General features: G+C 49.5%; 1 protein-coding gene across 1 annotated transcript in view; it reads left to right on the forward strand.

The window, feature by feature from the left end:
• LOC123363301 overlaps nucleotides 1-22,850 on the forward strand; it is a 44,632-nt gene that overhangs the window by 2,996 nt on the left and 18,786 nt on the right. Inside the window, exons 4-13 of the mRNA XM_045004162.1 lie at nucleotides 3,425-3,580; nucleotides 4,253-4,366; nucleotides 4,604-4,717; nucleotides 5,467-6,691; nucleotides 8,541-8,607; nucleotides 15,993-16,250; nucleotides 16,708-17,070; nucleotides 18,554-18,680; nucleotides 20,404-20,517; nucleotides 22,708-22,821. Coding sequence (XP_044860097.1) covers nucleotides 3,425-3,580; nucleotides 4,253-4,366; nucleotides 4,604-4,717; nucleotides 5,467-6,691; nucleotides 8,541-8,607; nucleotides 15,993-16,250; nucleotides 16,708-17,070; nucleotides 18,554-18,680; nucleotides 20,404-20,517; nucleotides 22,708-22,821 — 2,652 coding nt within the window. The remainder of the gene's footprint in view (nucleotides 1-3,424; nucleotides 3,581-4,252; nucleotides 4,367-4,603; nucleotides 4,718-5,466; nucleotides 6,692-8,540; nucleotides 8,608-15,992; nucleotides 16,251-16,707; nucleotides 17,071-18,553; nucleotides 18,681-20,403; nucleotides 20,518-22,707; nucleotides 22,822-22,850) is intronic.

The raw sequence follows: 22,850 nt of genomic DNA on the forward strand, positions 1-22,850 counted from the left end.
TGATTATTTTATTTCTGCTTTTAGTTTTAACACAGCTGCCTTGGGAGGAGGGATCCCCCACCCTTTTTCTTTCTATCATCCGTTTTGCTGCATTAACGCTCTGCGTTTTGCCAAAGATCCCCGGGTTTAGGTCCTGCCAAACCTGCCACAGGTCTTTTCCCTGTAGTGACAGGCATTTGAGCTGCTTTGGAGAAAGCCACGTTCTGTCCAAGTGTAAGATCAGTTCTGGGTTTAAAGGCAGGTCTCGGAAAGACAGAGAGGCTAGACTGAAGCTCCTTCTAATAGAATGCTCACTTGCCCCAGTGGGGCCTGCCGCCTCCTCTGTACGTTGGCCTCCACATTCCAGGCTGCTCCAGCAGCACTTTGAGAGGCGAGGACTTCTGAGAAGAAGCCGCCTTTTGCCTTATCAGGGAAACAAGAAAGAGGGGGTGGGTCACCCCCTAGATCCCACTCTAAGGAGGCCTCGCGTCCCTCTAAGGGCACAGCTGAGACTCCGTCTGATTCCAGGACCGACCACCAGCCCCTCACAAGAAGCAGCATTCAGAGAAGTCTTCTAATAGCACAGGGAGTCATCTACCTCTGTACTGAGTGACCCCTCTTGGCATTGAGATGTGCACAGGCCTCCTTCTCACACTCCAGTGCTGTTGCCTTCCCTGCACCAGAGCTTGGCGGTCAAAGAAGTTTCTCTACAAGCCTCTCCGGTACCGCGCTCACCATCTCAGCACTACGCCCTTGTCCAGGCTTTGGTACAAACTCAGACTTGTGCATACCGTAACCCTTCAGTGCCCTCCAGGTTTCTCTCTCCAGAGGGCCTTTTCATACCAGAGGAACTGGCATCTCCTCTATCACTGATCTCTACGAAAGCTCCTTCCCTGGTACCGCTCAGACACCTGCAACCACAATCCTCCTGGATTGAACGCCAGTCAGACGTCCAGCCTCTGCTACTGGCACCCGTATCTGGTTCTCCCGCTTTCAGCCCAGGGGATGATACTTCTTTGGACTCTGAGGTCTCAGTACAGGGTTCTTTTTCAGCATTGTTCCATATGGGGAGGGATAGCTCAGTGGTTTGAGCATTGGCCTGCTAAACCCAGGGTTGTGAGTTCAATCCTTGAGGGGGCCACTTAGGGATCTGGGGCAAAAATCAGTACTTGGTCCTGCTAGTGAAGGCAGGGGGCTGGACTCAATGACCTTTCAAGGTCCCTTCTAGTTCTAGGAGATATACCTATCTATTATTATTATTTATTATAAGCCCTGCTGAGCCACTATTTTGAGGAGTGCTCAGTACCCCATCAGATGCTCCATATCCAGGCGTTGCAAGTATCTGTGGGAACCTTCCCCTATCAGCCCCTTAGTTGGGCTTCCTGGAATCCCTGGGGTCACCTTGGTGAACAATTGTATAGAAAGTACCACATCGCTCTAGGTGAGTTTTGAGCATGGAAGTAACCCATTCAGATAAGGTCCAGTCAGTTCTCCTCTCTAGCAGTAAAACTAGTACTCGCAAACTTACCTTCAGAAGTGGAAAAGCTTCCAGTCCTGCGGTTCTCTGCACACGTCTCAAGCATCAGAGGTTCCACTCTCCAAAATCCTGGGCTGCCTGTTGGATTTGAAGACACAGGGTCTAGCAGTGAACCCAGGGCAGGTCTACACTTAAAATGCTGCAGCTGTGCAGTTGCACCACTTGATTAAAGACACCACTATGCCAACGGGAGAGCTTCTCCAGTCGGTGTAGTTAATCCACTTCTGTGAGAGGCCGTACCTACGTCGACGGGAGAAGCCCTCGTCTTGACATATACTGACCTAACCCTCGGTGTAGACAGCACTAACTGTTGCTCAGGGTTGTGAAAAATCCACATCCCTGAGTGACTCAGTTATACTGATGCCAGGTCCACACTATAAACTTGCCTTGCTCAAAGTATGTTTGGCTGCTGTCACAGTCTTCCACTCGCCCATTGAGGGCTTCTTGGTTTTTACCCACATCACTTATGCCAGATTCCTCAAGGGGCTACACAACTTGTTTCTCCCTGTAGAGACTCCGGATCCCAAGTGGGACCTTAATTTGGTTCTCAGGGCCCTGAGGACCCCCAACTTTGTACTTATGGTCACCTCTTCTCTCCTGCACTTCTCCCTCAGGACTTAGTTTTTTATAGCCATCTCTTAAAGAATGGGAGAGCTTGGTGCCGTTATGGCAGACCCACCATTTACTACCTTCTATAGCGATGACATTACACTGCATCCCCATCCTCGCTTCCTTCCTAAGGTCTCTTCAGAATACCAAATTAATGAAGAGAGCCGCCTTTCAGTGTTTTACCCAAAGCCTCTAGAGGGGAGACCCGTCTACTTACACTAGGTGTCAGAAGGGATCTCACCTTCTACTTTGACAGGACTACGACCTTCTGGGCTTCTCCAAGATTATTTGTGTCGTCTGCAGAGAAGAGGAATGGACAACCTATTCCAACTCCCAGACTGTCTAAAGAGTTTCAGGTTGTATTTCAACCTGTTAGAACAGCACACTCCTCCAGAGCTCACTCCACAGCTATAGCTCTGCTGAAAGATGTTCCCATAACAGAAATGTGTAGGACTGCAACTTGGTCTTCTGTTCACAACTTTGCCAAACATTCTGCCATCTTACCTACTTCTAGAGATACTATCTTTGGTGACGCAGTCCTCCGAACCATCTTGGACTTGCCTCCCCGTCAAGTTACTGCTTGGGAGTCTCCCCTGGTGGAGCACCCATAGGGACATATACACTTGAAAGTGGAGGAGAGGTTACTTACCTTATAGAACCTTGAGTACTGTGAGATGCTTTGTCTCTATGGATGCTCCACCTCCCACCTTCCTTCCCCTCAGCTGTACAGGCTCTGTTAGGTGGTAGAGAAGGAACTGAGTGGTGACGAGTCCACTCCTCCTTATAGGCTCTTGTTTGGAGGCATAAGGGGCTGCTCTGTGCAGGTCTGCAGATACTGCTTTGCTGTCTCTGGTTGAGAGCACATGGGTGTGCATGTATCTTACGGTGAGCACACCCATAGGGACACAACAGCTCAAAGAACTCAAGTTACTGTGAGGTAAGTAACCTCTCCTTTTGTGTCACCTGGTAATAGAGCATTGAGCATTCCTCTCGGAACTGGCTCTGGCCTCCAAGGGGCTCTGTGGACTTTGTCCAGGGTTAGGTTCACAAACAAATGGGTGAATATACCACTGTGCATATCAACTCCCCTTCTGTGTGGTGACCCCCGGCTCTTCTGCTGGGGAGCACACCCGACCTCCCCAAGGAATGGTATCTTTTTACAGGATCCTTATTGGCCTCCTTTCAGATCTGTCGTCAGCTCCAGCGAGAGAAGGGGAGCTGGTTTAAAATCATTTAGCATTATTTGCAATGAATATTAATAGGCCATGATGTTCCCTTAACATCTGCTTCCATGAACAGACTACGCTGTTTCTAAGCCAGACGTTTTATCCCGCATTGAGCGAGGGGAGGAGCCGTGTGTTGGGGATCAGTGGGAATCCCTGGAAGGATTGGAGGGAAGAGTCCAGAAGAAGGAAGGGCTGGTGGAAAGAGAAATCCCTGTGGACCCCAGCGCAGGTGAGTTCTACCAAGTATCACAAACCCATACGTCCACTGTAAGGGCTTGACAGTGCAGGGTTTGGGTGAGGGCTGTGAGAGAGTCGTCGGCAGGGCTGCTGAGCCCAGCACTTTGTTACTCATCATCCAACAAGCTGAAGGAAGATGAGAGGAGCGGGGCTGCAGGCCAGTGGGCCACGAAGCACCCTGTGGTTAGCATATGAGGCACTGAACTCCCTGTTGGAAGTGCAGCTCCAGAGCACACACAGGTGAACTGCTACTCCTGGCTGGCAATAGGAGTCTCTCCGAGCCCTCAAATTACCTGCCAGGCGCATCGTTTTCATGAACTGGATTTGCACTTTAAAATTTACGTGCCAGCCACGCCCTGTCTCACCCCTGCCAAGCCCCCTTTTCGCCCTAACCTCTGCCCAGGCAGAAGTGAACCCACTGAGACAAGAGCATGAAAAGTGGGCATGGCAGGGGCAGCTGTGTGGCCCTGCAGGCGACAATATTACAGGAGTGCGAGGATTCCTTAGGCTCCCCTGGGAAAAGTAATCCATTTCCTAGCAGAGATCTGCTTTCCTGAGGATCACCAGTTCTGCCTCTGTTCAGCTCAGGTCTAAAATCACATGTAAGGGCCTGGTGACTATGAATAAAACACTCATTTCCCCTCATCTCTGTCTCCATCAATAGGCCATGCCATTTCGAACCCTGACATCCTGCCCCGGGCTGAAGGAGGGGAGGAGCCGTGTATCGGGGCCCAGGGGGGTTCGGCGGACAGAGAAATTCCCCTGGAGCCCAGTACAGGTGAGCCGTGGGTTTGAACTCGGACTCAGTGAGGGGAGTGAACAGCACCCGGCCCATCAACTTGTATAATCACATCTGGCTGGATGTGTTGTCTCATCGGTTTTTCCTTCTCCTCACAAAATGTTACTCACCCTTCCACCCGTCCCAGACAGCTGTAGTCCCAAATCCCAAATGCAGAAAGAGGTCAATAGGTGTTGGTAAAACACACACTAATTTGTTGCTGTTTCTCATTAACATAATCACCAGTTTCCACATCTGCCCCTTTACCCTGGATCAAACAAGAGGAAGAGCTGGATGCTGGGGACCAGCAGGAACTGGGGGAAGGAAGAATTCTCACAGGCTCCAGCATGGGTGAGCAATGGCTGGCTGCCCTTGTGCAAAACTCCCATTGGCTCTGAGGGGGAGTGGCGCCCTAAGGGATTGAAACACCTCAACGGAGGTGAGTGGAGTAGCTACCTGCGGTTCCTCGGAACTCCTCCACTCCTGGGTTTACTTCCTATTCTAAGTGCTCGTTTGTTGTTGTTTGTATTGCAGTCCTGAGTCAGGGCCCCGTTGTTCTAGGTGCTGTATGAACACACAACAAAAAGACAATCTCTGCTCCAAAGAGCTTACAGTCAAATAGCCCCTTTGGAAATGTACAGCCATCACTTGATGGCAGGTGTTGGTCAAGCTCCCCACCTGTCCAGAGTAATGGGGGGCAGTTATCCTGTCTTTCAACTTTCTGAGTGGTTGATGGGATGCAGAGGAACAGGGCCCCTCCTTTACCCTGCCCCCATTCCTTCTGTGGGGGAATGTTTATCCCTCCACACCCAGCTTGGAGGAGTGGCTTCAGGCTCATAACATCAGTCGTGCTGTGATGCAGGAAGTGTGTAGGCTAGAAGTGACATCCAACCCAAATTGCGCTGTCTAGCACACAAGATTTCAAGCCAAGACGAGCCCTACTTCAGGTCTGTTGAGTTCACACACTGAAGCAATAAACTATTTATTGGGCCATTAAAAAGTGTCAGGTTTTTTTCTGCACAGAATCTCTTAGCCAGGGGAGTTTCCTTCCAGATCAAAGCCCGTCCTAATGCCCGTCTCTCTCTCTCTCTGTAATCTAGCAGATGATGGGACAGCGAGCCAAGAGAAGGAGAAGCCCCAGAAGGGATGTCTGGAGAAGTTGGAGCTGCAAGGGATGTCATCGGTGAAATCTGAAGAGGAGGTTTTGCAGAGCCTACAGCAGGGAGTGGCTGCACAGCTAGTTAGCCCTGCAGTGATCAGAGTGGAGAAATCCACCCAGTGCGACCGAGACTTCGGCCTGCTCAAGGGCTTTGTGGTCCAGCCAGGAGAGAAGCCCTTTGCCTGCGGTGAATGCGGGAAAAGCTTCCGGCTGAAGGGGAATTTTGTCAAACACCTGCGGAGCCACGCCAAGGTGCGGCCCTACAAGTGCACCGAGTGCGAGAAGAGCTTCAACTGCCAGTCGGAGCTGCTGCGACACCAGATGATTCACCGCGGGGAGAAGCCCTACAAGTGCAGCGAGTGCGAGAAGAGCTACAGCCGCAAGGTGTATCTGCTCAACCACCAGCGTGTGCACACGGGGGAGCGGCCCTTCCAGTGCACGGTGTGCGAGAAAAGCTTCCGGCAGAAGGCCGTGCTCATCTCGCACCAGCGCCTGCACACTGGCGAGCGCCCGTACAAGTGCAGCGAGTGCGGTAAGAGCTTCACTCAGCAGTCCAAGCTGACCAACCACTACCGTATCCACACAGGTGAGCGCCCCTACAAGTGCACCCAGTGCGATAACAGCTTCAGCGAGAAGTCCAAGCTCAACAACCACTACCGCATCCACACAGGAGAGCGGCCTTACAAGTGCACCGAGTGTGAGAAGAGCTACTGCCGCAAGGAGTATCTGCTCAATCACCAGCGCCTGCACACCGGCGAGCGGCCCTTCCAGTGCCCTGAGTGCAGCAAGAGCTTCATGCTCAAGAGGAGCTTCATGAAGCACCAAAGAAATCACATGGAAGAGAGACCCTACCAGGACGGCCTGGCTGCTAAAAGCCATGGTGGGTCTGTCGGACGTCAGGATAACGACCTGGGAGAAGGGCTGACGTGCTGCACTGAATGCGGGGAAAGCTTCACGGGGAAGCCTGAGCTAGAGACGCATCAGCAGGTCCATGTCAGGGAGCGGCCACATCAATGTGGCACGTGTGGGAAAAGCTTCCGATACGAGGAATCTCTGAAAGAACATCAGAGTCTCCACAGCACAGAGCAAGGGCATCCGGAGGTTTCTCGGAGCCCCGGACAGGGAGCAGAGGCCGGACTCCTGGTTGTAAAGATGGAAGATACGTGGTAGCCAGTGGAGTTAACGTAGCAGGTGCGTTAGTCAGACAAAAGGCAAGAGGAGGGGGTGAAATGTCCATGGTTTAGAGAGAGCTTCACCTCATCAGATCTGACTGTGTGTCTGAGCCCTTGGAGGAGAGGTGAAAACCCAGCCAGTGGACTTCCTTCTGTCACCACCTGAACGGGGAACCAGGGACACTAGCTGGGGAGGATTCTTCTCTCTCAACTGAAAATGCAGCAACGGCAGCGTGGGGACACGCAGGGGAACCAACTTCTGCTTGCGAAACATCCCCACACGATGGCAGGCGGACGGGACCGGGAGAGGAAGAACTAGAAGGGACATGAATGACTGGGAGTAGGAGGGGGATGGGCACTCTGTATAGAAGGCCTGTCACTGGGCCTCACTGGACAAGACTGAATTGCAATTGCTTGAGCTGTAAGCTGACATCTCAAGTTCAGCCCCATGGCCCAGGTCCAATATAGTTTTGGAGGTCTGGTCTGCTCTTGTTCCTAAGGCGACCCTCGCTTTAGCTTTCACTCACCTTGAGGTCATGTGAATTCTCTAGTGACTCCAGCAGAAGAGGGACTCAGGAGTAAAATAAAAAAGGGGAGATAATGAGAAATGCCCTGAAAAAAGTGGGGAACACATGGTTGATCAGTAGGCACAGGTGCTGGAACAATTTGGGGTATAATGAGAGCCATTGAACCAAACTGTAAACCCTGCGTGTGATGGAAACCTTTCAGGCCAGGGGTTGCGGCAGCACCCTTACTTCCTGCACCTATGTTAGTAGGTAAATCCAAAGAGATGTTCTCCCAGACTCCAGACCCAAGTCACCACCATGGAGCTTTTCACTTGGGCAGATGGGGAACGTGGGGGTGGTGGTGGTGGTATTTGTGTTACTTTTTTATTATATAACATGTACAGATCTGATCATGACTTTTAAAACCTAAAGGTAACACTGTCACCTCATCCTTCAGAGTGAGAAGGCGTTGTTCCTACCTCCCCGCCATTTCCTCAGCCAGTTCAGGGTTTCCCTGGAGCGGTTATTTTGATGTACATACTATAATTTGCATTTTCCGCTGTTCTTTCGTATGGCTGGTGTAGAGCAGCAACTACAATTTCACCTGAAGTTGATCGAGCCAAGTGGCTACGTCAGGAGTAGCAGAGTTTATTGCAGTGATGTCTCCTTCATATTTATCAATTGGGCAGTAGGTAGTGACGTGGTCGATGGTCAGTCCTGGGGAACCACACTCACCCATCGGGGAGTCCTTGATTTTCCATTTGTGCATTAGATATCCGCATCTACCATGGTTGGTTCGAATTTGGTTCAGAGTTGACCAAGATGACCGTGGAAAGTTAAACCCAGGAACCTTCTGCATGGGATCTGGCACAAGGTGCTTAGTCTCGTTTAACCCAATCTGTTTTCCAAGCCTCCTCCTGATCATAACCTGATTGCATGAGGCTAAACGAATGTCCCCAGAAAGGTTTGTGGAACTTAAGACATGGCAGGGGGGTGTTGTCAGGGTCTTGGGGAATAGGAAGGCATCTGTTTTCCTGAATTCACTGAGCTTTGCGGTATGTTGCAGCCGTTCAGCGTATCAGCAGGAGAGCGATGTTAGACAGGACAGCTAGCCGTGGTGTTGGAGTTGATTTAAGGGTTCCTGTGATGCACCGTATCACTATTCAGCTGAGTATCCACAAGTCGTGTGTGGCTGCATCTGCTCCATTCTGGTGCACAATATTCAGCTACTGAATATACAAGTGTTATTGCAGATGTTCGCAATACTGATGCTGATGCACTCCAGGTTGTACCAGTTAGTTTCTGGATTATGCTGGCTCTTGTTTTTATCTTTGCAGCTACCTTCTCAAGATGATCATGGAAGGAGAGGCTGTGATCGCGTTTCACTCCCAGATATGTTGGAGTGTAATCGTGTTGCACATTTTTACCACAGAAAGCTACTTTCAGTATGGTTTTGGCACTCTTATTATCAAGATGAAATGCGCTTACTATTGTTTTTCCAGGGTTTGGTTTGAACCTCCATTTCCGGATATATTATTCCATATATTAGAGGTCCTCAGTTAACGCTTTCTCAATGTCGTGGAGGTTTGATGCTTGTCTTGTCTTGGCAAGATCATCTGCATATCCAAATGTTCATGATTTAGTTGGAGGCACTAATGTAAATATTAAAAAGGGTTGGCACAAGTACAGAGCCTTGTGGTAGCCTGTTTATGCTACAGGGTGAGCTGGTCTAATTACCCAGGTACACCTGTCGGCGTCTGTTACTCAGCATGGTCCGCAGCAGGCAAAGTGTTTGGTAGCAAGGAATAATTTTAACAAGTTCAGGCCCTTAATCCAGACAGTATCATATGCAGATGAGAGGTCAGCAAATACTGCGCCAGTCTTTTATTTTGTTTGGATAGCCAGACTCAGTGTGAGTTGTGAGTGCCAGAACTTGGTCACAACTACGTTTTGTCCGGAAGTCTGCCTGTTCGACAGGGGTAATTGGCTCAGTGAAAGGGCGTATTCTTTTGAGGTTGATACGTTCAAGAAGTTTACAGGTTATACATAGTAGAGAAATTGGCCTATAGTTTCCTGCTTCATCAGGGGGCTTTCCAGGGTTTGGAATGGCAATTACCATTGCCTCATGCCATATTTCAGGGATCCGGACTGTCCTTAAGATAGTGGAGTACAATGTTGCTAGCCATTGGAGTCCTTTGGGACCGAGATGGTGGAGGAATTCTGGCGGAATACCATCAGGGCCTGCAGTCTTCCCTTTTTTCATTGCAGCAAGTCCTTTTACTTCCTCAGTGCTGACAGTGGAAGGTCCTCACAGGTCTGATGTAAGCGTTGAGTAGAGTTGTTGGTACACTTCTCTTCTTGTGTGTTTATCAAGTGGTCCTTTTGTGTTCTCGACCAGTTTGGAAGCCAGATTTTTGGTGGTGTGTACTCTGTGGGATTAGCGGCCCCAAGACGTCATAGTAGTGTCCAGGCTCAGCGACTTGAATGTGTAAAATCAAGGTTTTGCATGCAGTCAGGCCAGCGCTGGCGTCTTGCTGGGTCAAGGGAGTGTACAGGGCCGGCTCCAGGCACCAGCACAGCAAGCAGGTGCTTGGGGCGGCCAACGGAAAGGGGTAGCATGTCCGACTCTTCAGCGGCAATTCAGCAGGTCCCTCAGTCCCTCTCGGAGGGAAGAACCTGCTGCCGAATTGCTGCCCAAGAATGAAGTGGCAGCTGTAGAGCTGCCGCCGATCGTGGCTTTTTTGTTTGTTTGTTTGTTTTCCGCCGCTTGGGGTGTTAAAAACACTGGAGCCGGCCCTGGGAGTGTAGCAGGGCTTTTGCAGTATGAGAGCCCTGGTCTGATTGTACTGCCGGAACAACTCCTGCGTCTCTCCCGTCCGGCAGGGAGTGTGCTTTCTCTGGAAGCCTCAAGGAATGTTCTTCTTTTCTGCCACTTGCAAGAGGCCTGTGAACCATTGATAGCATTCTGGTATCTCTGGAATCCTTGCAACAGTTTTCTCAACAGTCTGTTTGTAGAGATCCTAATCAGCTTTAGCAAAAAGGTAATAACAAAATGTTTTTTAAGTACATCAGAAGCAGGAAGCCTGCTAAACAACCAGTGGGGCCCCTTGACGATGAAAATACAAAAGGAGCGCTTAAAGATGATAAAGTCATTGCGGAGAAACTAAATGGATTCTTTGCTTCAGTCTTCACGGCTGAGGATGTTAGGGAGATTCCCAAACCTGAGCTGGCTTTTGTAGGTGACAAATCTGAGGAACTGTCACAGATTGAAGTATCAGTAAAGGAGGTTTTGGAATTAATTGATAAACTCAACATTAACAAGTCACCGGGACCAGATGGCATTCACCCAAGAGTTCTGAAAGAACTCAAATGTGAAGTTGCAGAACTATTAACTAAGGTTTGTAACCTGTCCTTTAAATCGGCTTCGGTACCCAATGACTGGAAGTTAGCTAATGTAACGCCAATATTTAAAAAGGGCTCTAGGGGTGATCCCGGCAATTACAGACCGGTAAGTCTAACGTCGGTACCGGGCAAATTAGTTGAAACAATAGTAAAGAATAAAATTGTCAGACACATAGAAAAACATAAACTGTTGACCAATAGTCAACATGGTTTCTGTAAAGGGAAATCGTGTCTTACTAATCTATTAGAATTCTTTGAAGGGGTCAACAAACATGTGGACAAGGGGGATCCGGTGGACATAGTGTACTTAGATTTCCAGAAAGCCTTTGACAAGGTCCCTCACCAAAGGCTCTTACGTAAATTAAGCTGTCATGGGATAAAAGGAAAGGTCCTTTCATGGATTGAGAACTGGTTAAAGGACAGGGAACAAAGGGTAGGAATTAATGGTAAATTCTCAGAATGGAGAGGGGTAACTAGTGGTGTTCCCCAAGGGTCAGTCCTAGGACCAATCCTATTCAATTTATTCATAAATGATCTGGAGAAAGGGGTAAACAGTGAGGTGGCAAAGTTTGCAGATGATACTAAACTACTCAAGATAGTTAAGACCAAAGCAGATTGTGAAGAACTTCAAAAAGATCTCACAAAACTAAGTGATTGGGCAACAAAATGGCAAATGAAATTTAATGTGGATAAATGTAAAGTAATGCACATTGGAAAAAATAACCCCAACTATACATACAACATGATGGGGGCTAATTTAGCTACAACGAGTCAGGAAAAAGATCTTGGAGTTATCGTGGATAGTTCTCTGAAGATGTCCACGCAGTGTGCAGAGGTGGTCAAAAAAGCAAACAGGATGTTAGGAATCATTAAAAAGGGGGTAGAGAATAAGACTGAGAATATATTATTGCCCTTATATAAATCCATGGTACGCCCACATCTCGAATACTGTGTACAGATGTGGTCTCCTCACCTCAAAAAAGATATTTTAGCACTAGAAAAGGTTCAGAAAAGAGTAACTAAAATGATTAGGGGTTTAGAGAAGGTCCCATATGAGGAAAGATTAAAGAGGCTGGGACTCTTCAGTTTGGAAAAGAGAAGACTAAGGGGGGACATGATAGAGGTATATAAAATCATGAGTGATGTTGAGAAAGTGGATAAGGAAAAGTTATTTACTTATTCCCATAATACAAGAACTAGGGGTCACCAAATGAAATTAATAGGCAGCAGGTTTAAAACAAATAAAAGGAAGTTCTTCACGCAGCGCACAGTCAACTTGTGGAACTCCTTACCTGAGGAGGTTGTGAAGGCTAGGACTATAACAATGTTTAAAAGGGGACTGGATAAATTCATGGTGGCTAAGTCCATAAATGGCTATTAGCCAGGATGGGTAAGAATGGTGTCCCTAGCCTCTGTTCGTCAGAGGATGGAGATGGATGGCAGGAGAGAGATCACTTGATCATTGCCTGTTAGGTTCACTCCCTCAGGGGCACCTGGCATTGGCCACTGTCAGTAGACAGATACTGGGCTAGATGGACCTTTGGTCTGACCCGGTACGGCCTTTCTTATGTTCTTATGTTCCATTGTGGTACCTGTTTCAGAAAGAACACAGGAATTTTGATGCCTACGTAGATCATTATAGGCCTGTGTTGGCTGTTTGGAAATGCCGATAGTACTTCACATGTTGTGGTAAGAGTATTACCACATTGATCTTTAGACACGAATGTTAGGTCTGGCTTGTACTCGCATTGCCAGCGGCTTGAATGGAATGGTGATTGTTGGTTTAGTTCAGATTAGTTGTAAGTCTTGTGCAGATATCCAGTCCATGAGATCTTCGCTATCGGTTTCATTCGTTTTATAGCCCCACATAGTGTGGTGACAATTAAAATCACCTGCATAGATGCATGGAATAGTAGTGCTGGGTAGCGCTGGTTTTGGCCATCTTGTGCTAGGGGCTGTATAGACATTGGTAATGTGGAGCTCCCCTATTTTGTTAGTTGTGGTAAATGTGGTCTCCTCTTCGGTTGGTGGAGTAACATTAAAATCTGTGATGGTGTCTTTGATGTATATTGCCAAGCCATATTTAGGATGATGATGGCTAGTCATTAGGTTGTATCCATAGATACGGTAGCACCTAGCCTGTTGGTCATTGCCAATGTGGGTCTCTTGCAACATGAGGACATCTGTGTTACAAGTCTTCAGCAAGTTTCCAAGATACTCGCATTTTGTCCATGACACTCCTTCATCGTTGAGTTGCAGGATTCTTATTCAAGGGCCTATTTAGCACGTTGTATGGCCCTGAGGAGGAATGAATTGCTGCTCTAGTGACTGGGAGATCGCTGAGCGATATTCGGTCATTGAGTTGATGGCATTCGTTGTGAATTCTCGTTTAGCAGAGTGGGGCCCCGTGAAAGCAGCCATCTCCCACTCCATTGTCCACAGTTAACTTAGGCTGTGGCTACATTTAGCACTTCAAAGCGCTGCCGCGGTAGCGCTGCCGCGGCAGCGCTTTGAAGTGCTAAGTGTAGTCAAAGCGCCAGCGCTGGGAGAGAGCTCTCCCAGCGCTGTCCGTACTCCACCTCCCTGTGGGGAATAACGTACAGCGCTGGGAGCCGCGCTCCCAGCGCTGGGGCTTTGACCACACTGGCGCTTTGCAGCGCCGCAATTTGCAGCGCTGGAGAGGGTGTGTTTTCACACCCTGCTGCAGCACTGCAAATTTGTAAGTGTAGCCAAGCCCCAAGATTTAACAGAGCCTCTTGAGTGAGCCCAGCAATAGGAACACAGACCGTTTACATCGCAGTGGGCTTGCAGTTACCTGCTACAGTGTGCAGGATATTGTAAATATCAATAAGCAAATCACACTTTTAACATGGGCCCTATTGCAATGTGTAGAGACAGGCAGTGGGGTGAAAGCTCCTGTTGCTTTCTGCTTTCAGCTAGATCCCTTCGCCTGATTATTATTATTTTTTTAATCCTGCTCCCATTCCGCCCTGCAGTACCCACTGCTACTTCCACCTGCTCCTGCGTTGTTTCTTGCATTTTTATCCTGCTTCTACCCTGAAAAACCTTAGATCCTGCAAGAGAGAGAGATTCCCCTATGGTACTTAAAAAAAACACATGGTCAGTTAAGGGAGGGAGGGAGGGAGAGAGAGAGAGAGTGTGTGTGTGTGTAATTCAGACACAATTTTTACCTCTAAAACAAATCTTTAAACCATGTAAAAAACCTCAAACCAACCTTTAACTCTTGTTATAATAGACATCAAATCTTTCTATTCCTCGCTTAAATTTTAGTATTAAAGCCTTTATTTAAAAAAAAAAAAGAATCTTGTTTTACATTGCTGAAAATCTATTTATGACAAACTGGTGCTGTTTATAATACATGGAATGTCAAAACAAATTGCACCACAGTTTTGCCTTATAAGGTAAAAGTTTTTTAATGATTATAAAAAGTAAGTTATTAAAAAAACTGGAATTTTTAGAACTGATTTTAGAACTTCAAAACATACCATCCAAGTTATTTATATGTCAGGATTATTATTGCTTTTCCAAAAACATTTAAGGGAAACTTCTGCACTCCCCATTGATGTGGTTTTCTCCTTACTGATTTTTAATACGTTTACACTAATCAGGAAGCAGAACCTTCACTCCCACCGAAAAGACACTGCTAACTCTTGCAGTCTTGTCATGGGACGTTTATTATTTTTTAAATAATCTTTGGGGGGGGCTGACTTATGATTTTTTAACCTGTGGGGTTGGCAGTGCTGCAAGTATTTATTTTGTGTGGGTAGAGTCCACACTGTACAGAGACTGCTCAAGGCCTCTGACCCATTAGGGTTACTCCATTTCAGCTTCCTTGGGTCTGACTCTTATATCTCATGTAGGCCAGTTACTTTTGAGTTACGCCACTATGAGTGAGAGCAGACTCAAGGCCTGTATTTTCCTAACAGATTTTCCTCAAAGCATGTCTGTTTTTCCTCACCAAACCACTCCCTGGCCTAAGCCTTCTCATGATGCTGTGTGCCTCCCTGGCTGCTGCTAAGTTTAATTCCTCATCTGTATCATAGTTTCTTATACACGTCTGTGCTATTTTGGGTACTGGTTTTTAAAAACTCTAAAATGTTGTGAGGTAAAGTTTAAGTTAATGAGGTGCCTCATTTACTTGAGCACTATAATTAGGATATGGGTTTTTTTGGTTTACTATCTCAGAAGACCATAACACAAGAACAGCCATACGGGGTCAGACCAATGGTCCAATCAGGCGAGAGGGAACAGGGAATATACCTGTCAGCTCTCAGAACAAAAATGTAGGTGACTGAGCATCCAAAAATGGGTTGGTGCTGAGGAGGGGAGACAAAAGGCCTAGAGTTATTTTAGATTCTTTTAAACACCCCCTGCGTCACTGATAATATGATACCAAGCAAACTTTCTAACAACTTTGCATTACAAATATCTTCAGCCCTTTTCCTCCTCACTCCCTGTGGGTTTTACTGCAGGCCCAGTAGCCCAAGCACCACTCCCTGTTCTGTTGTAGAGAAGGGTAACTAAAATGATTAGGGGTTTGGAACGGGTCCCATATGAGGAGAGATTAAAGAGGCTAGGACTCTTCAGCTTCGAAAAGAGGAGACTAAGGGGGGATATAATAGAGGTATATAAAATCATGAGTGGTGTGGAGAAAGTGGATAAGGAAAAGTTATTATTCCCATAATACAAGAACTAGGGGGGTCACCAAATGAAATTAATAAGCAGCAGGTTTAAAAGAAATAATAGGAAGTTCTTCTTCACACAGCGCAGTCAACTTGTGGAACTCCTTGCCTGAGGAGGTTGTGAAGGCCAGGACTATAACAGCATTTAAAAGAGAACTGGATAAATTCATGGAGGTTAAGTCCATAAATGGCTATTAGCCAGGCTGGGTAAGGAATGGTGTCCCTAGCCCCTGTTTGTCAGAGGGTGGAGATGGATGGCAGGAGAGAGATCACTTGATCATTGCCTGTTAGGTTCACTCCCTCTGGGGCACCTGGCATTGGCCACTGTCGGCAAACAGGATACTGGGCTGGATGGACCTTGGACTGACCCAGTATGGCGTTCTTATGTTCTGGTCCCAGACCTGGTTTCCTGGGGGACAATTTGCTACGGAGTAGATGACCCTCCCAGGCAAAGGCACCCCCCCCCCCCCGAGAGAGCTCGGGGTCACCCGAGGTGGGGCCCATGGCACTGGCTAGCGGCGGGCGGTCAGTGCTTTGTCCCACTCGTGTGCCATGGACTCGGGGCAAGTGCCCCCCCCCCCATTGCCGTCCCCAGCTCTCTGGTTGGCGGGGGCCGCCCGCGCTCTGAGGACACGGGGATGGGCGGGTCCCCCGGGGGCGGAGCCTGGTCTCGCCCGGTGACAGCGGGGAAAGGGAGGCGATTCCCGCCGCCAGGGGCCGCTGCCGCCCCGCCGCTCCCGGCCCCGCAGCCAGGCCGCGGCTCCCTCCCCCCTCCCGGCTGCGCTCGCTCTGCTCCGCCCGGCAGCGGGGCCGGCCCGTGGCGAGGCGGCGCCGGGACCCTGCCCAGCCCGGAGCGGGAGCGGAGCTCGGCCGGGCCGGGCCCGCTGGAGAAGCCCCGCCCGCCTCCCCGGGGGGGCCATGGCCGAGCGGGCCGCTGCCCAGGTGAGGGCCCGGCGGGCGGGGGAGCCTCGGGCCCCGGGAGCTTCGCCCCGCCCGGCCCGGCCTGGGCCCCGGGAGCCGGAGCGCGGGGGGCGCGGGGCTGCCCGGCCGGGCGGGGGGTCCCGGGGATCGGGCGGGGGGCTCCGGGCTCGCTCCGGGGTGAGAGCGAGACCCCGGCCCGGCGCCGCTGGGGTGTGAGCCCTGCGGGACCCGGCATCGCCCCCTGGGGTGTTTCCCTCCTGCTGCCTCAGGCTCCTCCTCCGGCCCCAGCTTCCCTCCCTCCCTCCCTCCCTCGGCTCGAGTAGAGCCGGTGTGTGCTCCGGGCTTCGCCCCCGTCATGCCGCCTTGGAAAGCCCCTTTCTCCGGGGCCATCGCTGGGGAACGGTCCCGCCTTTCCCTGCCTCTGACCCGTCAGCTGGGACCGTGCCCCAGCCTCAGCTTGGTGTCTTGTCCCGAACAGGCTCTGGCCACCCCGCGCCCCGTGTCTGTGCCGCCCCGGGGAGAGAGCCCGCTGGACGCTGCGGCGGATCCCCTCCCTGCCCCGGCTGCCATCCAGGCCCTGGAGAGGAAGCTGGACTCTCACGCCGCCCGGTTGCTGAGTCTGGAGGGGAGAACAGGGATGTCCGAGAAGAAACTAATAGACTGTGAGAGGACAGCGGTGGAGTTTGGGAACCAGCTGGAGAGTAAGTGGGCCGTGCTGGGAACTCTGATCCAGGAGTATGGGCTGCTGCAGAGGAGGCTGGAGAACATGGAGAACTTGCTGAAGAACAGGAACTTCTGGATCCTGAGACTCCCCCCAGGGACTAAGGGGGAAGTCCCCAAGGTAGCTATCTGCTGTCTAGGGACCTCCGTTGTCCCATCACTGTCGTATCTGAGGCCCAGATCCTCAAAGGTATTTAGGCCCCAAGTGCAAATATCCCAGCTCTCGATGAGGAGCAGAAGTAAAGTTGGTGCTGGGTCACCTTTTGACAGGATCTGTAATATTCCCATGATCTCTGCACCACCCTGGAACAGTCTGATTTAGGAGCGTGGTGGTGTGAGGTAAACACCTGCCTAGTGTTTGATTGATGGACCTGGTTTATCATTCTCTGCCCTTACTTTCATGATCTCCAAAATGCTTTTCCAATCTGGCTGCATACTTACTGACAGTCAGCTGGGCTTCCCGCTTTCCCATTTGCTGGGCCTCAGACAGAGCAAGCCACAAAGCATCCAGCAGAGAACGTAAGAATGGCCACACTGAGTCAGACCAATGATCCTTCTGGTCCAGTGTCCTGTACTCCAGCAAGCGGCTGGTGCCAGATGCTTCAGAGGGAGTGAACAGCACAGGGCATTTAATTGAGTCATCCAGTCCCAGCTTCTAGCAGTCAGAAGCTAGGGACTCCCAGAGCATGGGGTTGCGTCTCTGACCATCTCGGCTAATAGCCATTGATGGACCCATGAATGTACCCAAGAGATGCTGAGATAGTGGGCCCGTTGTGTGGGAGCAGTGCCACAGCTTCTCCACTGAATGGTGCAAGGGAACTGGGTAATTGTGGGCAGATATATAAATGCCGCAGTTTGTTTTAGGCCAAGGCATCTTTATCTAGCTTTCCAGCTTTCCTGGTCTCCAGTGGGGCACAGTTTAAACCAGGTGTAACCTGTCATGAGGAGCACAAAGAGGTAGCCTAGAAGGGGAAGTCTCCTTTACATGTGTATAGCACCTTTCAGCTGGGTTGTCAGCACATTAAAGTGCTGGGGAAGCAGCATTATCCCCATTGTACATATGGGGAAACAGGGGCACAGGATGGTCAAGGGAGTTGGGATGGATCACTTGATGATTACCTGGTGTGTTCATTCCCTCTGAAACACCTGGCACTGGCCGCTGTCGGATGGCAGGATACTGGGCTAGATGGACCATTGGTCTGACCCAGTCTGTTCTTACGAGACGGCATGGCAGTATCAGAGCTGAGGTTAGATCCCAAGCCTGCTAACTTGAGTTTCCCTTCCTTACCACTAGGCCATGCTCCTTCCCATTAATCCTCACTGGTAAGGATCAAAGAGTAAATCCTCTCCTTCTCCATTCCTGGTCTCCTCTGGCAAGAATGCCAGCAAGGGTACCAGTTCGTGCCATTTGTGAAGTGGCTGCCTGTCTGAGGAGAACTAGCTCGACACATTTCATGTGTATTACCAAACAGCTGGTGGGACGCGCTGGGTGTTGATGGCTGGGCAGGCACTGACAGTGACCTTTTAATATAAGGTAAAAGGCAAGGTGTGTGCAGATGGGATGGCAGCGGAAAGTGCTGTGTGTGTAATGCTTGTGATTTCAGGTCCCGGTTATGTTTGAAGACATCTCAGTCCACTTCTCCAGGGAGGAGTGGGAGAATTTAGAAGAATGGCAGAAGGAGCTTTACAAGAACTTGATGAAAGACAGCTATGACTCTTTGATCTCCCTGGGTAAAGATCAGATTTCACATATTGATGAGAAGCTGTGAGCTTAGCAAAGTGTCAGGTTGCCAGGTTCACTGACTAAAGCTTAGGCCTAGCCGGAGCCTAGGGTGATGAAAGAAAGATGGGGACAGCCCCACCCTCAGCTAGTTCTTCCTAGTTTTTCCCCTTGGTGAGCTGCATAAATAAATAGGGAGTGACAGCTCCTTTGGTTTCTGGTGAATGAACATGTAGGTCCCACAGAGCCTTTGATGGGTGGTCAGTTCCACCCATTCTCCATTGGAAAGGAGCCTGGAACGCACACAGCCCTGGCTCTGATACCTTCAACTAACGTCCTGTTTGTTTATTTTCAGGTTGCATTTATTCATGCATGTGTTTTGCCCCGGCATGGAAAAAACTGTGCTAGTCTGTGTGCAGGGTTTATGTGCCACTGCCTTCTTGAAAGGGTGTTTCTTGAATCAAAGCGGCATAGATTATAGTGGTAGCCTCTAGCAGTTTAACATTATGTTCCATGTTTATTACTAATACCATTTAAAACCGTACACACGTGTGCACACGCACGCAGGTTTTAGAGGAGATTGTGTTTTGAGTGAAGGGAGCGGCTGTTTTCCCCCCCAATATAGTAATTAACGAGCAATAAACCAAAACGATATTTTAATTTCTACTGGCTCAGAAACATGCAATTATATAAACCATTCTGTGTCTTCCGTCCCCATATCCCTTCCCTGGCCTGGCCTTTGAAATGGACTCTGGCCTTTCTACAGGTTTGTCAATGGACAAGGGGATTATACTGGTGCAGTGAAGAAGTCTTCAAATTGCATCATTTCTGGGAACCCCGCATCCCTTCTAGGAGTTACAATCCTGCTCCTATCAGCACTTTAATGTACCTTCTTGTATGGTCTTACTCAGGGGTGGGCAAAATTTTTGGCCCAAGGGCCACATCGGGGTTACGCAACTGTATGGAGAGCCGGGTAGGGAAGGCTGTGACCCCCCGAACAGCCTGGCCCTTGCCCCCTATCTGCCCCCTCCCACGTCCTGCCCCCTGACTGCCCCCCTCAGAACCTCTGATACATCCAACCCCCCCTGCTCCTTGACCCCTGACCACCCCCTCCCAGGACCCCACCCCCCATCCAACGCCCCCTGCTCCCTGTCCCCTGACTGTCCCCACCGAACCCCTGACCCAGCCAACCCCCTTGCTCCCCGTCCCCTGACTGCCCTGACCCCTAGCCACACCCCTTCCCCCTGACAGGCTCCCCGGGTCTCCCACGCCTATCCAACCCTGTTCCCCATCCCCTGACCGCCCCCACCCAGAACCTCCTCCCCATCCAACCACTCCCTGCCCCCTTACCCAACCCCCCAGCTCCCTGCCCCCTTACCCAACCCCCCAGCTCTCTGCCCCCTTACCATGCTGCTCAGAGCAGCAGGAGCTTGCAGCCCCGCCGGCGCCAGCCACGCCGCCAGCAGGAGCAGTGGGCCAGAGCTGTTGGGGAGGGGGGACAGCAGGGGAGGGGCCGGGGACTAGCCTCCCCGGGTGCAGGACGGATGTGGCCTGGGGGCTGTAGTTTGCTCACCTCTGGTCTTAGTTAACATTAGAATCTGTTCAGATCGCTCTCTTCCTTCCGGTGAGAAACAGAGGCTGTGGGGCTTGGTTTAGACTTTTTAAAAATTCTGCCAGGTGCCTAGTGAATATTAATCAGACACTTTGTCTTTTAATGTCTTTTTCCATGAACAGACTGTGCCATCTCCAAACCTGACGTCCTATCACCGACAGATCAGGAGGAAGAACCAGGTGTCGGGGTGCAGGGAGATCTGGAGGAGAGAGGAACCTCTGTGGTTCCCAGCACTGGTGAGTAATAGATCTGAAACGCACGGTGCTTTGTCAGTTGACTAATTATATCTTCAGATTAAAAGATCGCTAGCCAACAGCTTGCTTTCTTCAGCCTTTGTAAACTTACCAGTCGAAGGACTAAACTCTCTCGAAGAACTTGCATGGTGCCCCTCACTGTGTGTTTACCTGGTATCTGACCTTCCACTTCAACTTTCTTTTTGTGTAAACATATATATGATGTGGTTTCAATGCTCCTGGAAGAGGCTAGATTGACAGCCCAGGACTCCACATTTGTCATGTTTATTCATTTTATTTACTTAGCTAAAAATCGAATAAACCCTTTGGTAGCTCCTGCTGTTTCCGACAGGATCCCCTTGCCCGTGGATTTCTGTTGTCCTTGTCTCTGAGAGTTGTCACTCTTGGAATCTCCGCCGATCTCATTCCCAGCCGACTGTGAATCTAACCCTCTGAGTCCTCAGCATTCTGGGCATTCCACACGTCTGGACCCTACAGTTTCCCTTTGTCCCATCTGGAGCCTTCTTAATGTCCCTGTCCATGTCCATTCAGTGCAGGCCTCACCCCAGCAAAGGTCTGAGATCCAGTTTTAATTTCTCAGAGACAATTTAAAAAACAAAGCAATGTTTCTCCTAAGTCTTTTACATTTATTAAGGGCCTTTCATCCAACAGCCGTCACAAACTACATGTGCACAGCACCACTGAAATGCAGCCACCTCTGGGATGGAATGCCATAACGACCACGTTGCATGCTGGACAGAAGTAGTAGAGAGGGGACACTTGGGCTAAGGATGAGTACTTCTGAGGAATGTGTCTGAGTTCCTACCATCTTCAGAGAGCTCCTCTATTTTTAAGGTCTTCTCTGAAATACCTTCCGCAGAACCCACTCACACATGTACATTGTAAACAGCATGAGGCTCCATTTCTCTATGTGAGAAGGATTAAGAGCTCAACTGACTCTCCTGGGATTTGAACCTGTGGTTCCAGGGTGTTTGGGTATTTCAGATCTGATTCTAAGCCAGGGGTCGGCAACCTTTCAGAAGTGGCGTGCCGAGTTTTCATTTATTCACTCTAATTTAAGGTTCCGTGTGCCAGTAATACATTTTAACGTTTGTAGAAGGTCTCTTTCTATAAGTCTGTAATATATAACTAAACTATTGTATGTAAAGTAAATAAGGTTTTTAAAATGTTTAAGGAGCGTCATTTAAAATTAAATTAAAATGCAGAGCCCCCCGGACCGGTGGTCAGGACCTGGGCAGTGTGAGTGCCACTGAAAATCAGCTTGCGTGCCGCCTTCGGCACCCGTGCCATAGGTTGTCTACCCCTGTTCTAAGCCATCGCCTCTCATATGAGCTCACAGGAATGAGTGTGATAGAAGGAGCTAGTTAACATGGCCAAAAAGGCATGAATAAAAAAGTTTCCAAAGCTGAAGGAATGTACCTGATACCAAAGCATCCCATGGTTTGCAGTCAGTTTTGAAATCTATTATAAAGTGTGCAGTGGTTTCTGTGGCTTAGTGGATCAGATTCAGGACTGGGACTCAGGAGGCTGGAATTCTCTTCCTGGTACACCACTGCCTTCCTTTGTGGCCTGAGGCAAGCCAGGTCAGCCTCCTGGTGCCTTCGAAGTGGATGTGTATGAGAGGATAATAATGTGTACCCATCTTGGTACAGCATTTTGAGCCTTCTGCATGAAAAATAATATGCAAGTATTACTTTTAGTCTGGAGAGGAGAAGACTGAGAGGGGACATGATAACAGTTTTCAAGTACATAAAAGGTTGTTACAAGGAGGAGGGAGAAGAATTGTTCTCCTTAACCTCTGCGGACAGGACAAGAAGCAATGGGCTTAAATTGCAGCAAGGGAGGTTTAGGTTGGACATTAGGAAAAACTTCCTGTCAGGATGGTTAAGCACTGGAATAAATTGCCTAGGGAGGTTGTGGAATCTGAGTCATCGGAGATTTTTAAGAGCAGGTTGGACAAACACCTGTCAGGGATGGTCTAGATAATACTTAGCCCTGCCGTGAGTGCAGGGGACTGGACCAGAGACCTCTCGAGGTCCCTTCCAGTTCTGTGATTCTGTGAAGCATTATAATTGCATTAGAAAGGTATATGCAAATCTGTGTTTGCACAGAACCTAGCAGGATGGGCTGCTAGGCGTTACAGCAATAAAATAACTCTGTTTACATGAACAGACTCTCCAGTTTCGACACCTGACGTTTTATCCCAGGTTAAACAAGAGGAGGGATTGTGCAGCAGAGATCAGCAAGAATTGGGAGAGAGAGAAATCCCTGCGGATCCCAGCCTATGTGAGTTACAGAGTAACAGACTTCGTAAA

The sequence above is a fragment of the Mauremys mutica genome, chromosome 2 (genome assembly GCF_020497125.1).
Source record: "Mauremys mutica isolate MM-2020 ecotype Southern chromosome 2, ASM2049712v1, whole genome shotgun sequence".
NCBI lineage: Eukaryota > Metazoa > Chordata > Testudines > Geoemydidae > Mauremys > Mauremys mutica.